The sequence below is a fragment of the Cricetulus griseus genome (assembly GCF_003668045.3).
Source record: "Cricetulus griseus strain 17A/GY chromosome 1 unlocalized genomic scaffold, alternate assembly CriGri-PICRH-1.0 chr1_1, whole genome shotgun sequence".
Lineage (NCBI taxonomy): Eukaryota > Metazoa > Chordata > Mammalia > Rodentia > Cricetidae > Cricetulus > Cricetulus griseus.
The window spans coordinates 164,874,241-164,893,744 of record NW_023276807.1 but is presented as its reverse complement, the minus strand read 5'-3'; the positions used below and the strand labels follow the sequence as shown (position 1 = coordinate 164,893,744).

The window sequence follows — 19,504 nt, the reverse complement described above, 5'->3', positions numbered from 1 at the left end:
TGAGGTGGCATATGACTGAGGGCAACACCTGACAATGACCTCTGACCTCCACCTGCCCTTGTACACTTGCATACACACACATAAAGATTAGGTCATTGCTTTTCCAGCTAAGTCTCTTAGAGGGCTGTGTATGCATGAGAATTACAAAAGCACATATCAGCTGGAGAATATACCTGGTGAATGTAGAATATCTTGCTAATGAATGCTAGTGAAAATTATAATCAACACTAACTGGCAACTTCAACGACAGGACAGTGTTAAATCAGAATAATTATTAGATAATGAGTTTTTGGACTTTGCCAACCAGAAATATGGCAGATAGTTTTATTAGTCATTTTATCTGAGAAATTTCTATTAAGTAATCCTTTTATTATGTAAGAAAGATTATAATTTTATTTCGACATAAAAAAGGTTACAGTTCAAAAACTATGACTCAATCAGAAGCTAATAGCCAACCGGCATTTATGCATTCTGCTCGACAGTGGTACGATACTTTTCAAGTCCCAGCCTTAAGGCAAAGTGCTGATCTCCTCCAGCCCTTCAGTGATAAAGACCCTGGAGCCATATGTTGCTTCTCAGCATTTGAAATTATAGATTGAATTACAAGTGCTGAATGGATACAATGCTTACACTACCTAAAGCTACAGAAAGCGTGTGAAATGAATCTGTCACGACCTCATCTTGACCTCATATTAAGTGACAGTACTTTGAATGGATTGGGTAAAACATATATTGATAAAATTGATCTTACCTGTTCCTTTCTATTCTTTTTTATCATTTGTATTAGCACATTTTAAATTGTATGCACAATTTGCATGTGGGGTTGTTGTCTTCTTTATCGGATAGTGCTGGTCTAGAATTGGAGACAACCCTGTGACATCCTTCTGTCTACAGTCCATTTTACATGATCATCAGGCTCAAATGCCTATGTCCACAGGCACATTCACATGTGACTACTTGAGATTCTTTTCTTTACATCAACTTAGGTATTTGTAGTTTGGGGATGGATTGCATAACCAATGTGGCTGAACAGCATCATGATCCATATTCACTTGTCAGTGCGCTGATCTTACAGCAGGAATTATTCTTTGTGCTTCTGCCTTTGGGGTAAAAGACATTAAAAACAGACAGAGGTACCTCTTCATCACTGCTCAGAGTGGAGCTGCAGTCTCTGTGGGTCACCTGCTGGTGGAGACAGACAGGCCAGGATTTCTCATTAGCGTGGGACATGGCTGTCCTAGGTCACCTTTTCCACAGAGCAAAGCTGTCTCGTGAGCTGTTATTTAGTTCTCCACTTACTTCTCAGAGTTGCTCTTCTGTTTTGACAGTTGAAACTTAACAGATAACACAATAGGAATAAACTGAAACTTTTAAAAGCTAAATTGACCCTTCAGAGATAATCACATCACTGATGATACTCTGTTTTACAAAAAAAAAAAAAAAAAGTTCTTTTGGGCCTTCTGAAATGAAGCTACAAAAGTCAGTATATAAAATCTGCATCTGGATACATGTGATCGTAGAGTTTAGTCTCTAATTCAGAGAGTGTAGACTGTAGAGAGGTCTGTGTGTTGTGTGCCTTTGTCTAGGCTGGTTACTACACAGAACACAGAGCTCTGACAGCCAAGCTGACTGCCCTGTGTGATACAATCCTATGATACTGTCACTTTCTGACTTCTTACTGTCCTTACAGCAGGACCAGGCTGTTAAGGTGACAGAGCAGGCACTGCCGGTGACTGGTTCCCCAGAGAACTATGTAGTCTAGGATTTGCAGGAAGTAATATCGAAGTTTAGTATACATTAATTGAGATCCTGACTAGTTCAAGATCTGCAGGCTCTTCCACTTTGAAATATTAAAATACGTATAAATTAATATTAATAAGAGTATCAAATTATTCTGACTGGAAAATGATACGATAGTCTATATTCAACATTATTCCTCACAGAACTTTTAATTCAGAGTGTAAAACAAAACCATTAAAATGCCTCTGCAAATCAGAAAAATTGGTTATTCTCACCAATGACTGACATCTTTTCCACTTAAATCAATCTTTACATTTTGAGAAACACTGTGGAGTTTTCTGAGTGTTTGATATTATCCTGATGCCATCGCCGGGTACTTTAATACTGAATTAGAATGTTAGCAAAGATGTGCAGTTTTAAACATAAAAACATAGAGTGCCAGGGAAGTGGCTCAGTCGGTAAAGTATTTGCTGTGTAAGTACAAAAAGATGAGTTCAGTTAGGAGAATACACCTAAAAAGACCAGACATTGCAGTACGTTCCTGTAATACTGGCACTGGAGAGGTACACTCAGGCAGATTATGGGGCTCATTGGCCAGCCAGTTCAGCTTACTTGGCAAACTCCAGACTCAAAAAATGGTGGGGATAGGCTAAGGAATGGTGCCTGAGATTGTTTTTTGGCTCCATGTACATGTTCATACACAGGCATATGCACCTGCTCACACATGTACACACAAACATGCACACACATGCACACAGAATGTATACATAAATCATTGTGTTTGCTTTCCATCCATTAATTTGCTATTGATTTTAATATTTAAATATTTCTAACTCGGTCTTCATATTGTGCATTAACCCATTCAACTTTCACTGTAGTTTGATGATGAAAACAGGTTCTCTCTCTCTCTCTCTCTCTCTCACACACACACACACACACACACACACAGAGAGAGAGAGAGAGAGAGAGAGAGAGAGAGAGAGAGAGAGAGAGAGAGAGGTGTGTGCATCAGTCCTGTTGTGAACCCTGCTTCTTTTAGATACATTTTTTTCTACTCTATTTTTTTCTATTTCAAATGGAAGGATCTTCTTTTAACAAGGAACCTACAGTGATCCTTCTTCTATAGTTCTTGAGCAGAGTTTTCTGGACTTGGCTTCTGTCAGACCTTAGTACATGGTATCCATTTCAAAATTCTAGATATCAATTGAATCATTCACAACTAAAACAGACAGTGAGATAGAGTAAACACCCTTCTTGCCTTTCTTCCTTTAAACACAAGAAACATCAGCTGCAAAGAAACCAACAGGTACAAGATCTTCCTAGGGAGGGATGGTATTAAGGGGCACAAAATTGACTTCTTGCACAATAAGATAAGCAAAGAAAATATCTTCATATTAACAGCACATCATATCATTTAAAGTTTGTACATGAGAATTGGGAATGAATAGAAGCTGGAGAACATGACTGTTGTATCCATGTCATGTATGGATAGTCACACTTCTTAACTCGTTGAAACAGTACTTACTTCCCAATAATTTTATAACTAGCACATTATTTTATAACATATGTATTATACTATCCCATCACTATCCATAAGATCATACAAGTTCATCTATAACAGTATCAAATGTTGGCTTTAGATACATTTTTGTAATCATTCATAGCTGTGAACATGTGGTAATGATGATCATATTTTAAAGAACGACATAACTCCTTTGTTTGAAACAATTTAATAAGATTTATTTTCACCACTAGTTTTCTTCCAACTCTTTTATATATTTTTTGTGTGAGATATGAGAGCAACATATCTCTGGGGTTAGGAAAGGAAGGAATTAGACAGATGGACCCAGGGTAAATGTTCCTTTGAGTCTCTGGCACTGAAGTGTTCTATAGTGTGTCTCAGGAACTACTGTGTGGGAGTCTTACATAGGAAACACACACGTGTTCTCACTTTTATAGTTCTACTTTCGTTTTAAAACAATGTGCTTTTTAAAGAATTAGTTTCATGATTAATTTTCAAAAATGCAAGATTCCCAGAGAAATCTTGTGATTTTAAAAATGTTAGCTCCTAGCTGGGCAATGGTGGCTCATGCCTTTAATCCCAGAACTTGGGAGGCAGAAGTAGGCAGATCTCTGTGAGCTCTAGACCAGCTTGGTCTACAAGAGCTAGTTCCAGGACTAGCTCCAAAGCTACACAGGGAAACCCTATCACTAAAAACCAATAAACAAATAAATAAATAAATAAATAAAATAAAATAAAAAATAAAAAAGTTAGCTCCTGTCAGCCTTTGAAGTTAATTGGAAGAAATTTTTACTTAAGAATGTTGTCTGAATTCTAAACTGAGTAATGATTCAGGTCAGTGTGCTGAAGGATAAAGCAAGGCAGTTTCAGAGGTTGTGGCATGACAGTTATGGACTCTCCAAAACTGGGCATATTTTCAGTTTTCTGAGTGGCAGCTGTGTTTGTCACCTCCTTACTGTGGTGAGAGAACACCAGAGGCCATGGCTCACAAGAAGGAGGAGGATATTTGGGGCATACAGTTTCAGATGTTTCAGTTCACAGTTAATGAAGGAGGGAGGACAAAAGAGAGAGACACGGAGTTAATACATCTCTATACTTTTAAGGGTCTGCCTGCAAAGACTGAACTTGTTTCCACAAAGCTCTTCTTCAAAGTGCTATTGCTTCCTATTAGCTCCACAGGCTGCTCAGTGGTTCTCAACCTTTGGGTCACGACACCTTTGGGGTTGAATGACCTTCTAACAGGTCACCTAAGACCATCAGAAAATCCAGATATTTACAATGCAGTTTGTAACAGTAGCAAAATTACAGTTGTAAAGTCGCAACAAAAATAATTTTATGGTAGGAGGTCACCACAACATGAGGAACTGTATTAAAGGGTCGAAACATTAGGAAGGTTGAGAAGCACTGCTCTAGCCTTAGTATTTGAGGTGGGGTAGAAGATCCAACACGGAGCACTCTCACAGCCCCAGAGCCATTAATCATGGATTATGGCCCAAACTGTTAGGAGAGTGGGAAAGTACTGATTAGTATTTCTCTCCTTAGATCTAGATGGAAGATACAGTTTAAAAAGAAGTAAGATAATTTAGTGTTAGCTTACTTATGTCAAAAACTTCAGATGTTCTCAGAAAATTGATGGCTATATTTTAGCAACATTTGAAAATGCTCAAAGTTTCTTTTAAACAAAGCGATGCACTACCTGGGTGTCGTAATGGTGACTACATTGGATTCATGGCTGTGGGATGCCGATGATGGAGGCATGTGTAGCAATGTAGCCAGAACTGTACCCTACCAGAGTCCTATATAGAGCCCCAAACCAGCTTAGAAGGCATGAGAATTCAGTTTCCAATGGATACTTATCTGTAGTATCATCCACTTTTACATCAGAATTCCATAAATTCACCTGGTGTAGGCTTGATAAGCCTTATTAACCACTGTACATACATGGAGCAAAGGTTTGTCACTCACTGATCTTCTCTGACTGATGAGCCGAGTTCTAAATCCTCCTGTTTGTAATGGGTGGGATGGCTGATGTATAGAATTTGTTACAGGACTTAATTTGAGTGGTAGTCCCATTGTGAGTCCACAAAACTCATGGAGGGGTCTATGCACATGTCAATCTTTTGAGGTTGCCTATTTCCAGGCACAAGACTTGACACTCCTGCTGCATGAATATAGATAGTCAGAGGCATGGTGAATGGGAAGCAAAACTTATAGGGAATTCAAAGGCTTCAGGTACAATCACTCAGAAACATGCACCAGTGGGGAAATGGATGATGGCACTCAAGCCTGGTGTTTATGTTTGTCTTTTCACTTTTGTATAAAAGGTTTATGATCTTTTAATACTATTTTGAGTTCTGTCCAGGAAGATACATGTAGAAAGATTTCTGCCTTTTGCTTTGGAATGTGAATCTCCTGCAAAAGTACACAAACATGCACACACGAGCACATGTGTGTGTGCACACACACACAGAGAGTGGGGAGAGGGCTCTACCAGAAATACAATATTGAAATTTTTAAAATTCTACACAAATGCTTTTTAGTACTGACCTTTTGAAGGTTTAGTGAATAGTAACGTTTAGTGAAGTGAAGTTGATCAAGATCATACAACAGTAAAGAGTTGAGTTAGTTCAGAAGCAGCAAGAATGGTGTACACATACCTGCCAGAGGGGCCGTACACATATCTATCTGCCAGAGGGGCCGTAGAAACCACCCCCATATGGGAAAGAGAAACAGATGCATCAAAGTTCTAGATAGCCCCCTTCCAAAACATGCACAGACAGGCAGGACATCACGGCTTATGCCTTAATAACCTGCCTTTCTCCTTTAATTGCCCTGTACTACACATATTCACACACTTACACATGTGCACATTACACAAATGCACTGCACATACACATGACAGATTCTGCAAAGGCACACACTACACACACATGGCACAGACATTCACACTCAGATAATATATATACTCACAAATGTACATACTACATACACATTAAACATACATACTATATGCACAGTAGACATACCATGTATATAGAGCACATATACACTGACACACTACAGGCACTATACACACTCATACTTACACTCACACACCACATATAGATGGCTCACTTTGGACAGAGTGATAAGAATACTTGCAATTTAAAAATAAAACAATTTCCCAGAGCTGTTCCATTTCTTTGTGTTTCCTCAAAGATTCTGAGCAAGGCAGGCTCTTGTGAGGCAGTGATTACCAGATGCTGCTAACTCATCATGATGGACACACAACCATTTGCTCTGTCTTTCCCTGATAGTTTGCATGGCACTTGCTTTCCTGCAATGGAAGCAAACACATTTGCTCCTCTGGGTTTAGGGACTAAGCAATGGATGCCTTGGGTTTCAGCCCAGTGAGGTTTTCAGGACACTGCCAAATTACTACGTGTAATTTGAAGCCGGAGTGGCGCAAAGCCACAGTTGCTGCTGTCCTACCCTGCCCTCCCGTTTGCTCCACTCCCCCCACATTCTGTATCCTTCCAGTGTCTATTCAGCTTGTCTCCGACTTTCTGCAAGAGCAAGTGGATGCAGCCCCATGAGAGAGGGGGGATATTTCCCTTTCTTGCTCACCCTTCCTCATCCTCCCCTCCCCGTGCCCTTGCTCTGCCTTCCCAGTTTCAGTTCTGGATGATAACTGGCAATAGCAGGGAGACCATTGCTACTGACCCCCACTTTGCAGGTTTCCTTCGATTTTCAGTCTCAGAAGCATTTGCTCTTTAATCTTGTTCATTTCATGTTGAGCAGTCCCGTTTGAATAGCCAGCACTTTCAGCATTACAAAAGCCTGTATTTATGGAAGAGTACAAGGCTTCCAGCTTAGAAACTGCACCTTTGGTGGGGTTCAATGGCAGAGCCTGCACATTGCAAAACACTCATTCTCCCATGGGCATTTCTGCTTCTGGAAACTTATTCATATTTATAAACAAGCATAAATGCCTTTTATAAAAGAAATTTTCTTTTGGGGAGCTGCTAGCTGCTAGCTTTTTTTTTCCTTTCCTTTTCCAGATATGGCACATAAAAGAATAAAAATGAAATTGATTTACGTGTCTCCCATATTAACACAGCCTAGGATAATTTTCAATACAAATCACTCAGATTCCAGCAGATGAATGCAAATTAGGTCTTTTAAATCAGATGTGAGAGAACTCATTGAATTATAATTGTAAAGCAATATAATCAGACGTCAGTAGCTTCAGATGGCTCTGTTGGTTCAGCTATGCAGTAGAAGGGCTGGGCATTCCATGAGAGTTCTGTTTGTACCTCAAAGCCCTCTTGGTCAGGGACTGTCCAGACAATGACTCTATGGTGTGAGTGGCCTTGATGTTTTACTTATGTATTGATCTATTTCTGTGTTCTTGTTTATATTCATTTCACTTTTGTTTTCAGTTGACATGTGGTCGGTAGGGTGCATCATGGGAGAAATGGTAAAAGGTGCAGTGCTGTTCCCTGGCACTGATCGTATCCTTCCCAGTGGCCACTGGTCTCTGTGCACCCTCGTCAATTTATTTCTCTTGTTTCCAGTGCAAGATGGCCAAGGATGTCCATTCAAGGCCCCCAGGGAGTTTTTGTAAGATCAAATGTCAAGTACTTGCAAGCTCCTTCATGGTAGAATAACGTTGTCTCCCAGAAAGCCCTTCTGAACACTGGACAGTGTGAGATACAAAAGGTTCAACCTTGAATTGGAAGCTCTGCCTTGCTTCAGTTCTTCCAAACTCGGGGACTCTGTTTTATTATTCCATTTGCAGAGATTCAATTTGAAGACACACATGTAGCTAGATAGTAAATGACCAAGACAATGTTCCCACGGAAGCGTTGTAGTTTTATATCATAAGAAATACTCATTTAGCATGGAGATCTAACGTTCACGCACAAGTGTGATTTGTTTAATTTAACAGAGGCCCACAGAACATGCCTGCATATTTCATTTCACCCTCATCAACCTCTTTTCATACACTGTCTATTCACTTCATTTATAGGAAGAGTAATTTCTCCAAACCTGCTCTTATTTTCTCAAATTATTAACTAGCAGTATTTAAAACATCATTGAGTAACAGGGACTAGATAAAACATCCAGAGAAGTCATTTAAATCACTTAGAGTAATAAAAGTGATTTCTCCAAAGTAGCAACTAAATAGGAGTCCAGAGGTCCCTGAGCAGACATGGCTGCTGAGTAACACCTAGAAACAGCTCACTCCTGTAAGTAAGCAAAATACCAGCTGTAATTGGTCACTTTTGACAATGTTCTGTCTTCATCATTCTAAGGGGAAAACTGAAATGAAATGTTCACTGTCCAAAAGCAGTTCTGAGTCTCTAATTATGGACCAATGTCTAATTAGGTAAGTGTGATTAATAACACCATGTGATTATCTACTGACTTTGATTTCTCCTCTCCATTTTTTATTTAAATTAGAAACAATATTATTTTATATGACAATTCCAGTTCCCTCAGCCTCCCCTCCTCCCCTACCCCCCACCAACTAACACCCTATCTATTCCATACCCTTTCTGCTCCCCAGGAAGGGTGAGGCCTTCCATTGGGGGGGTCTTCATTTCCCTAGTGCCTGATTTCTTTTTAAACCTATAATTACTCCCTGTATTATGGTACCTCTTATCTTGCTCTCCTCTATTCTTCCCCCAACTCAAACTTCCTGCTCCCTCATGTCCTCCTCACCCTCCTCTTTTCCCCTTCTCATTCTCCTAGCTCCCTCTCCCCTCCCCTCATGCTCCCAATTAGCTCAGGAGATCTTGTCCCTTTCCCCTTCTCCAGGGAACCATGTATGTTGATTTTTTAACACCCTACCATCTCCATGGATAACATAATACGTGTGTGTGTGTGTGTGTGTGTGTGTGTGTGTGTGTGTGTGTATTTCACGCACAGTTGCACACACATATGTATAGTGTAACATTATAGCTTCGTACATATTTTCTTCAAGCTTAAAAAGAAAATACAGAAATTCACAAAGTGTTAAGAGAGTGGTCTAGCCCCTACACACATGTGCACACAGGAGCACCCATACGTGCAATATGTGTACACTCGCACATACAAGTACAGACACCTATACTGCATAAACAGCACACACAACACCACAAATAAATAAATAGATATACTTTGTACTTCTATTTTTGCTAAAATTATTTTCACTTGTCTTTTTTTTCCCCCAAGGCAGGGTTTTTCTGTGGCTTTGGAGGCTGTCCTGGAACTAGCTCTTGTAGACCAGGCTGGTCTTGTACTCACAGAGATCTGCCTGCCTCTGCTTCCCCAGTGCTGGGATTAAAGGCATGCGCCACCAACGCCCGGGTATTCTCACTTGTCTTAAGATATGACACTCTGATTTTAAAACTTTGTATTGCTATTTTGTTTCCACTAATACATTTTATTAAATGTTATCTATTAATTTACATATTAGTGCTAATGTTAATTCTGTTTGGAAGATATGTTGGGCTTGATCTAAACACAATTACTTGATATTTCTAAAAGGAAACAAAAACTAGGATTTCTTTCATTCCCCACAAATCAGCTACTTTTTATCTTAACATTTTGGGATACATTTTAATTAGTCTGTATGCTCTTTTCTCTTCTGGAAATTCATTAGGGTTGAATTACTGCAGATTAAAGGAATCTGTGCCACCTGAAGATTAGACTCACCGTTTCTATTGCCGATGGTAGCACATTGAAATATTCCCCAGCCCAGTTACTGAATGAGCCTACCATTATTAAAATCATTTTTGGGAGAAGCTGCTTCAGCATCACTTTTTAATCTGAATATCATCAAAACTCTTAGTGAACAATTCAAAAGGCCACTGTAATGTCACAAGCTCACACCATGCAGACCTTAAGTGAGGCTGTAATTTTTTTCTTCTGGGTATCTCAGAGACAAATTTGTAAATTTCTTGAGGAACTAATTAACTGTGGTTCATTAATGATTTCAAGCACGGTAAGTTAGTCTTTTAAATGCAAATTGTAACCACTGACTATCATAGAGTTAGCCTTTAAAGTACAAGTTGTACTACTTACCTTAATAAGGATTTGTTATCATAAGTAACTTATTCAAAGAAAAAAATTACCTTAAAATCTATTAAAGAGAGACATTAAAATGGAGCCAGAGATGATGAGTCTACAAAATTACAAACTGCCCAATACATTGTAAAGTCATTTGCTTCAAAAGTCAATAAGCACATCCATTTGAACGCATTCTTAAACTATTTCTACCAGGTGATGTTGGCACATGCCTTTAATCCCAGCACTCCAGAGGCAGGGGCAGGTGAATCTCAGTGAATTTGAGGCCAGCCTGGTCTACAGAACGAGTTCCAGGAGAGCCAGGAGTACTCAGAGAAATCCTGCCTCAAACCCTGCAACCCCCCCCATAAAAAACAAAAAATCCCAAACAAACAAACAAACAAACAAACCCAAAACAAAACAAACAAATAAAACATACAATGATTTCTAAAGCCCTTTGATATCAGCTGTGCACATCATTTGTCTATAGTTAAATTGAAAACAGGATTTTAATAAAAATTTTCATGTTCTTTATATGACAAAAATAATACAATGTCTTGTTTTCAGTGGGAAATTTAGAAACCAGATAGCCAAATAATTCTTAAAGTTGTAAATATTTCATAAGTAGATGTTTAAAATATATGTTGAATGAATCTCATTCCATCATAATGTTTTTTACTCTGTACAGGTTAACAAGAATTTAGCTTCAGGGGTTTGACAGATGGCTCAAAGGTTAAGAGTACTGACTACTCTAACAGAGGACCTTGGTTCCATTCCCAGAACCCACAACTGTCCATATCTCCTGTTCCAGGGAAACCACGGGGAAGGTTTTCTTTTATAATTTTTATATTTTATTTTTTAGATTGCAATATAATTACATCATTTTTCCCTTTCTTTCCTTCAAATTCTCCCATATGCCCCTCTTTGCTCTTATTCAAATTCATGGCCTTTTATTTCTCATTAATTGTTACACACACGCAAACACACAGCCACACACCCCTCTAAATACATACATACAAGCTGCAGTTGTCTGTATAATGTTACTTGTATGTATGTTTTCAGGGCTTAACATTTGATATTTAGTTGATACAATTGATATGCCAGGCTGGAATTCAGGGATTGCTTTCCTCAAGTTTAAATTTAAAAAACTTTGCACTTGGCATGTACTTTTCAACAGGCTGCCCTTGAACTCATTGTTTAGTCCCAAATCCATATGGACATCTGATCCTCCTGTTTCCACTTCCCAAGGACTCAGATCCATAGATATGCCCCACACAACCTGGTTTATATGGTATGGGGATTGATCCAGGGCCTGCGCATGCTAGGCAAGCTCTACTCTTGAGCTATTACCCCAGCTCTGTTTTCCCTACCTCACAGAAATTTGATTGTCCCCTTTTAACAATCCAGTGTACACAGTCACACCCAGAAATTAATGTGGCTTTCCAGAGATGTGTCCCAGGATGGAGCACAGTGTCTTGTAGCCCAAAGGGACTTTGAACCTTCTTACCTCCAAAATAAATGTCAATCCCCCCTTTTTAACTTTTAAGATGCAATCACATGCAAATAAGACAGACAATGTTTGTGAAGCCAGAAGACTGTACCAGGAGGAGGGTGCCGTTTACATCAGAGAATAAGTACTGCCTTGGGAAGTTAAGAAAGGTCTCCTAAAGAGCCTACTCAGATGAGGAGTCCAGGAGTTTAACCTTCAATAGCCTAAACAATGTTGCATTTGCAACATATACTACACACTAGAAAACATAACTTTTGTCTACTTTTGATTTGTAAAGATCAATTACAATAATAGATTTATAAGAAAACCAATTACAGTAGAAACCATATGCATCTCATGTCAAATAGCAGGCCCTGGATGTCCAAGGTTGTATGCTCTGGCTTATCATACTTCCTCCCGTGTTCACTCTTAAGGAACACACTGTTAATGAATTGCATCTTAAACATTTCTTCATGTTTTATGTGACCAGAAACTGAGGGATATTTTTGAGACAAAAAAGAACATCCCCAAATGAAAAATAGCACAACTAAAAACTTTGTTCTTCCCTGCTCCATGGTGGGAATTTAGCACAGAGCGCTGCACACACCATGCTGTATCCCCAGCTCCAAACTAAAATGTTCTTAAAGAAATCAAAGAACTCAAACATAACAACATAGAGCACTCTCTTTGTGTGTGTGTTTTTTTTACCCTGATCTTACAAATGTCCTCAAATGTAAAAGTGGTTTTAAGACCTAATTTTATTATGGAGTGATGCTATTACTAAAACAGCTGGGGTCACTATGTGGTGTGTGGGAGATGCCTGTGCTTGTCCTCAGCTGACCTCATGGACAATAGAGCCTCAGTTTTTTTTTCCTCCACAGAAGCCCAGTCGTCCTGACAGTCTTATCCCCATTTTCAAGACAGTGATGTGTGAAAGAGAGTAAGGTTAGGGCTTTTCCTTTCCCTGACTTATTTCCAGAGAACCAGTCTGCTAAGTGAGCTATGACCAAGAGATGTGGTGCTATCTTTTCAAGAATTGCTAGGTTCTGTACCATAAACACAGAAGCATAGCCCAGCCTTCTCACATCTGGCTTTAGTAAATTACTGGAGACTGTTGGTATATTATAGATTAGTATTTCTCTAAATGCAGTCCAAGGACTGCCTGGGTAGCAGCTGTCACCAGTGTTTCTTCTGTGATAATCAACACAGACCTAAGTACTTGTAATCCTACAGTTAAGTGGTGCGTGTTGGGATTGCAGGGTGGTTTTGTAAGTTTTCTACATTGTGAATATTTGAGTTTGTGAACATGGTTTCATATCATGATACTGGAAACACAGCATATGTACTCTGTCCCCATTTCACTTCCTGTGAGACCTTACCAATTTACATTCTTTCCTGCAGAGCTAAACTAAAGCCACAGAGCATTACACAACTCTGTGCCTATGTACCGGCTAGTTGGAGATAAAATGACAACTTCTGTAACTATTCAGTATAGATATTGCAGGTGTCAATGCCTTTTTTGGGAGATGAGCAAAGAATTGGGAGAGACATGTTGATGGTCTTGAAGTTGCAAATGGAGGCTGTGATACTTTCACACTGATGATTGACAAGCAGGCCTAAGATAGTGAACCACTCACTAGGCATGCCAATATCAACTCTAGAAATACCATGCTTAAGAAGAAAAGAAAGCAAAAGAGGAACTCAGACTGCATGGTGGGAATAAAATCCCCAGAGAGCTCTTTATGAGTCTTCTGAAGGTAGAAACTGCAGAGCATAAATTCCATTCATAATTATAACCCAAATACCCAGAAAGCAGAAGGTGTTTTCTATCAGTACATCCATCAGGGAATGTGTCTCAGAGTTCTCCAATCAGCAACACTAAGTAGGCCTTAGAGTCTGAGTTCTCAGCCTACCAGAAAAGCTTGCAGCCTGTGGCTCCAGCGGCTCACTGATCCTCCCTTACATGTACTTTGCTCCATTCTCCTAGGACCATACCACTCTCGGAAGTCCTTAGTAACGATCAATCTCCTTTGCAAAGCATTTCATCTACTCCCAAGAGCAAAGGATTTGCAATGCCACTCTCTTTAATCTGCAGTGAGCTTAGAATTAGATGAGGAAATTTGCTGTCATAATTTTTATTAAGTGTCATTTCCCCATTAATATTCAAGGCCTTAAATGATTTATCTCAGTGTGACATCTTCGGAAATCATAGTAAAAGTACATATATTTATTGCTCTTTTTATAACTGTGCAGGACCAGTCTACAGTATTCACCTCCTTGTTCTATACAGCATGAAAATGCTGTAAAGATATGCCTTCATAAAATAATATGAGCAATTAATTTCTAAAGTGTGCATCATGTGGTGTCAGTGTCTAATACAAGTAAATCCTTATAGATTTAAATGTAAAAATCATGATGGAAGTCTGACCATTTTAAGTTTCATCGTATTTTTCACTCAAAATATGCATGACAACAATTTTAGTGGGGAAGCGTTAATATGAAAGACCAAGGCAACACATTGGGGATGCTCTCTGAGGGACATGCTCCTTCAAAATCACATCATGAACTCCAGGCCAAGGCGAGTCAGCTCCTCCTATCACATTAGATCCAGATTGTCTGTTTTCTTCAGGGACACTGACTCAACATGAGAAAAACAAGTCCCCCTTATCGAGACTGTTTGTAGGAGGAAAGGACTTGAGGGATTGTGTTAAAAGAAAGGTACCCTGTCTTAAAGAGGGCTGTACCCCATGTTTGCTAGAAGACTGTTTAGTGACCTCAGGGACATAGTTTTAATCCTCCCATGTCTAAAGCACTCTCGGGTAAGAAAGATCACCCAGTACTGTTAGAGACTCAAATTGTTCTTTGAATTTCAGCATAAGTGACTCCTCATTACATTTTTACCCAAAATACCATAGAATTGCCTTAGGGCTCCTTCTTTGGGTGCCTTTACCTATGTACAGGGTGTGGTGGCCCAATCTCAGAATCCCAGCACTTAACAGGAGGAGGCAGGAAGTCAGGGTTTGAGAGCCATACTATAAGTCTTTTTGTTTGCTACAAAAATCCTGCAAGAGAGAAAAGCAAGCAAAAAGACACTTAATTCTGTGCTAAAGGTTTTTATTGAATACTTTCATGACTCTGGTTGAATGAAATTAGAATAAAATAATGGATTGACAATATTTTGCCAAATTTATTAAATGTCTTCTTTGTAAAAAAAATCTAGAAACTTTTTTTTTTGGCCTGTTTTAAACATGATATTAGCTTTTACCCTCTAGAATTCAGATCAAGTTTAGCAATGAGTCAATGACAGCTTGGTGGGGCATGATAACCTAATTCCATTAAAGAGAAAGACTTTTTTCATATTTATGGTGTCAACTGAGCTTTAAACATCATGAGCATTGTTCTAAGTATTGAGTACTATCTATTTATTATCTGTGTGTCTACCTATCATCTATTATCTATCTATGTTTGTATGTATGTATGAATGTATCTATCTATCTATCTATCTATCTATCTATCTATCTATCTATCTATCTATCTATTCATCTAATGTATCTACTTATATGTTATCCATAGCCATAGACTTAATACGAGTTTATGCATGAGAGTGACTAAGCAATCATATATATATATATATATATATATATATATATATATGACTAACCACTATATATATGAATGTGTGTGTGTGTGTGTGTGTGTGTGTGTGTGTGTGTGTGTGTGTGTGTGAATTTCTTTATTTCTAATAATTCTGATACCTTTCTTAGGCCCACGATAACGTCAGTGAAGTTTCATTGGCGCTTGCACTTGGTTTGATCTTGCCGTTGTCATGCTAGTGAATACATCTCTACTTTTCCCACCTGCATCTCATTTCCAGACAGTCAATGGCAATTTATGTATTTTTATTATAATAACCAAGTTTTATTCATTTAGGTTGTAAGGGAGGTAGAGATTTGCAATTAGCTTGCTTTTATCTTTGATCGCTTTCAGTTTATAATGTTAAATATGGTTTGTCTTTTCTCAGGACAGTCAGCCCTTTTGGTTCAACCCTTGAATAGCTAAGAGGAAGGGCCTTACAAACCTTAATTAGTTAGCATTATGATAAGGTTTTTTGACGTGCCTGGTGTTACTTTAGGGGGTAGGAATTGACAGTGAAGAATGGGGCTGTAGAAGGATAAAGGGGGCTGGAGTTGGAATGAATGAAAACCTGCAATACTCAATCCTGTTTGAAATCAGCCGCTTTTAGCTGATCCTTTAGGACTGCCTTGTTTATCAATTTCAAGGCTATGACACATCAGATATTAAGGAGAAATGAAAAGGAACATTTGAATTAGTTACAGGAGGCTGGGAGGGGTTTCGTGTAGAGATGTGAAGCTGCTCACTCAGTGCCAAGTTACAGGTAGACAGGGTGACTGTGACAGTCAGAGTGACTATGATAGTGTGAGTGTGATCGGGTGACAACAGTAGACAGAGGATAGAGTGACTGTGATAGAGTTACTCCAGTAGACAGAGCGATTATGGGTGACACAAAGTCCTGCATGTCTCAAACAACCTTATAGAAAAAAATATAAATGTCACAAATGTATAATAAGTTTTGAAAAGACAGAAATTTGAGCAGTTTACAAATGTAATATGTATCAAAATTTTGCAATGTATTCCACAAATAAACACAGCTAAATAGAGTTAGTATGATGACCCCAAATGTGATGATTATAAGTAGAAAACATTTTCAATGAAATTTCCCCAGTTTTTGAAAAGGAACAAAAAAATCTTAAAGGCAATTTAGGGAAAATATAAATATTGTTTAAAGTATTTATGCGCTTGCTATTCTAAAAATAAAAATTATTGAGGTAAATTTAGGATAAAATCCTATGATGAAGTGAGATAATTTTAATTCTAGATCACATGATTTTTAAAATTTTATTTTATTAAGATACCTTTCTTGCATTATTTGAATCTTTTAATCCTTGCAAACAAGAGAGAGCATCCTGTGATTTGTCCTTGCATATTTTACCCTAAATCACATGATTATATGTTACTATGCCCTGTTATATTTGAATAATATTTTTATTTTTGTAAAGCAAAGACCACTTGGTAATCCTGTTTTTGTTAAACAATAGTAGTTCTCTAAAAGCACACAAAAGAGTTCCAAAATTTGCCTTATAATCCCAAGAGTGCTCACATGCAGGCTGTCAACTTTGATTTCACCCTTTTGTCCTGTGTTGCTTAGTGAAATTGCAGCCATGCTGATGGGTCCCAGCCCCCAGGGACAGGTGACAGAAAGGTGAGAACCCTGGGTCTGCACTTCTTTTTTCCCTTAACTCTTTCCTCCCCAGATATTGACCAGTGGAACAAAGTCATCGAGCAGCTAGGAACTCCTTGTCCAGAATTCATGAAGAAGTTGCAGCCCACAGTCAGAAACTACGTGGAGAATCGACCCAAGTATGCGGGACTCACCTTCCCCAAGCTCTTTCCAGATTCCCTCTTCCCAGCCGACTCTGAGCACAATAAACTAAAAGGTGAGCCCTGGGCACAGCTTGACAGCCACTGTGATGTGTGCAATGAAAGGCACATGCTAGGTTTTCCCTTGACGGGCACTGACAAAAGAAGAGGTGTTTCTGGCAATAATCTTTCTTGGTAAGCTGTTTTATCAGGATTATTTAGAATCTTGAAACCATTGTTTGAAATGTAAGTTTAAAAGGTAAGTGTACTGTACTTTGAAAACATATCTCCAACCCTTTTTTAGTTCCTAGAAAATACTTCTAACACAGATTTTCATTTGTAAAGTCTTGTAGACATAGGTGCTTTAGTTCCTTTTATTTTCTGGAGTGTCTTACCACAATTTCTCAGTTATAGAGTAATAAATTAGGTGTTACCTATACATTTCTTTCTGTTCAAATCTTGTCCCCTCTTCCTGGATTCAGACTCTGCTCCTGTACCTTCATGTGCTGCTAGACAACCAGCTAACTTTACCTATTTAAAAAAAAATGATGGTAAAGAATTTTGGGGAAGTTTGATTGACTTAATATTTTGTTAAGCATTTTCAACAGCATCTGGTTAATAACTGTTAAACATAATAAAACACTGTTTTAAAATATTTATTATCAAAAGAAAAAAAAAAACCAAGGTAGGTTCATGCTTGTGGGGGTGTGGTGCAAGAGTGCAGAGCAGTCAATTACCCACAGGGTTAATTTATAGGCTTAATTTAAATAACCAAGTTAAACATCAATGAGGCAAAGAAATTAAAATGTAGTGTTTTGTTGTTCAGGATCTAGTCATCTCCTCCAAATTTATTCATAAGGAATTTAAGATAGCCCAGGATGCCTGACTTATCTCAAGGGTGACCCTTGGCACAGTTACCTGCAAATGTTCTTCCCTTGATGACCCACATGGTAATTAGGCAAGTGCTCTAGGCATTTTGATAGGACTCTACTGCCACATAAGATAAGAGAGCACCCCTTAATGCAAATAGGGTTTGTTCCCAGGCTATATATTCCTTATACTCTGGAATGAAGTTGAGCTTATTCACTGAAGTCTGTTTCTTGGAGGGCTGTCTTCATTCATGGTCAATGTCTGTGTGCAAAGCTTTCTGTCACTAATGCCTCTTGCCCTCTTGACTTGGCCAAGAGGGAAAGAGAATCCTACCCCCAGGCCCCCCCAGCAAACTATTAACAATAGCATGCTTTGTGACATAAATCCAACTTTCTAGAGTTTAGTTATATTATTTATTTTGTAAATTATTAGCTATTTAACATAGTTGTGATTCTAACACAAGACCGGCAACTCTAAGGAAGTGTCACAATATGCAAACAATTAACGAGAAAGTTTGTTCTGGGTCTAGGAAAGCAGCATGTTTGGCTGAAAGTTGAAAGCCATGGCACAGAAAACATTTCTCTTCTTGTTTGCTACATATGGTACTGACAATGGCTTTTAGGAGATGATCTGGTGTTAGTAAAGGTCACTCCCTTCTCATCAAGGAGACCATTCCATCCCGTGCCCTTTCTAAGAACAGAAATACAGATGGTCTGGAGAGCAGACTATGGGTGCAGGGTACATGAATCTGAGGATACAATCAGCTACAGATCACCAGGGCCTTTAAACAAAGAAACAGCCCTGTCAGGGTGCTAGAACATTGGTCACAAATCATCTTAAAATTTCATTTAGTATGTTAGTCTTTGTGTGCTTTTGGGATGCTTGTGAGCTCCAAGGTTTTTATGTGGAAAGAATGCTAAACAATCAAGAAAATTTTATCATCAGAAAAAATTACCATAGACATAAAATATCCTTTAATGAATGAACTTTCATAGTAATATAAAACATTATAAACACAAGAAAATAGTCACAGATACATAGGTGAGAATAGTTTCCTAAATCTTAGCTGTTGTATTAGCAAAATTAAGTGAAAATGAATGTCAGACAGTTGAATGATATCCAAAAGTAGACAGTGGGAGAAGAAAAGCTACCAATAATCACAGTGATGGCTGGTGAGAATGGTTGATATTTCTCAACTTTTATTTATGTTATTTATTTAATTATGTTATTGCTAAATTCTTACCATTAAACCAGTTGCCTTAATCTGAACATTTAGTAACAATGATGTTGTCCATATTAAAAAATTAATGAAAAAATATCTTCTTGTAAACATGTTACATGTCAACATTTTATTATACTACAAATGAACTCTTGAATCTGTTACAGAATGCATCTGATGTCTTTAAAAGGAG

The 19,504-nt window shown here is 38.4% G+C and overlaps 1 protein-coding gene across 5 annotated transcripts in view; it reads left to right on the top strand.

The window, feature by feature from the left end:
* The window catches only part of LOC100754361 (mitogen-activated protein kinase 10), a 180,787-nt gene that overhangs the window by 116,279 nt on the left and 45,004 nt on the right, over nucleotides 1-19,504 (top strand). For 4 of the 5 annotated variants that reach the window (XM_027388505.2, XM_027388502.2, XM_027388507.2 and 1 more), the window contains one exon: nucleotides 17,117-17,299. In XM_027388505.2, the coding sequence (XP_027244306.1) occupies nucleotides 17,117-17,299 (183 nt within the window). Of the gene's footprint in view, nucleotides 1-7,683; nucleotides 7,756-17,116; nucleotides 17,300-19,504 lie in introns of all 5 variants that reach the window. The other variant, XM_027388503.2, reaches the window with a different exon arrangement.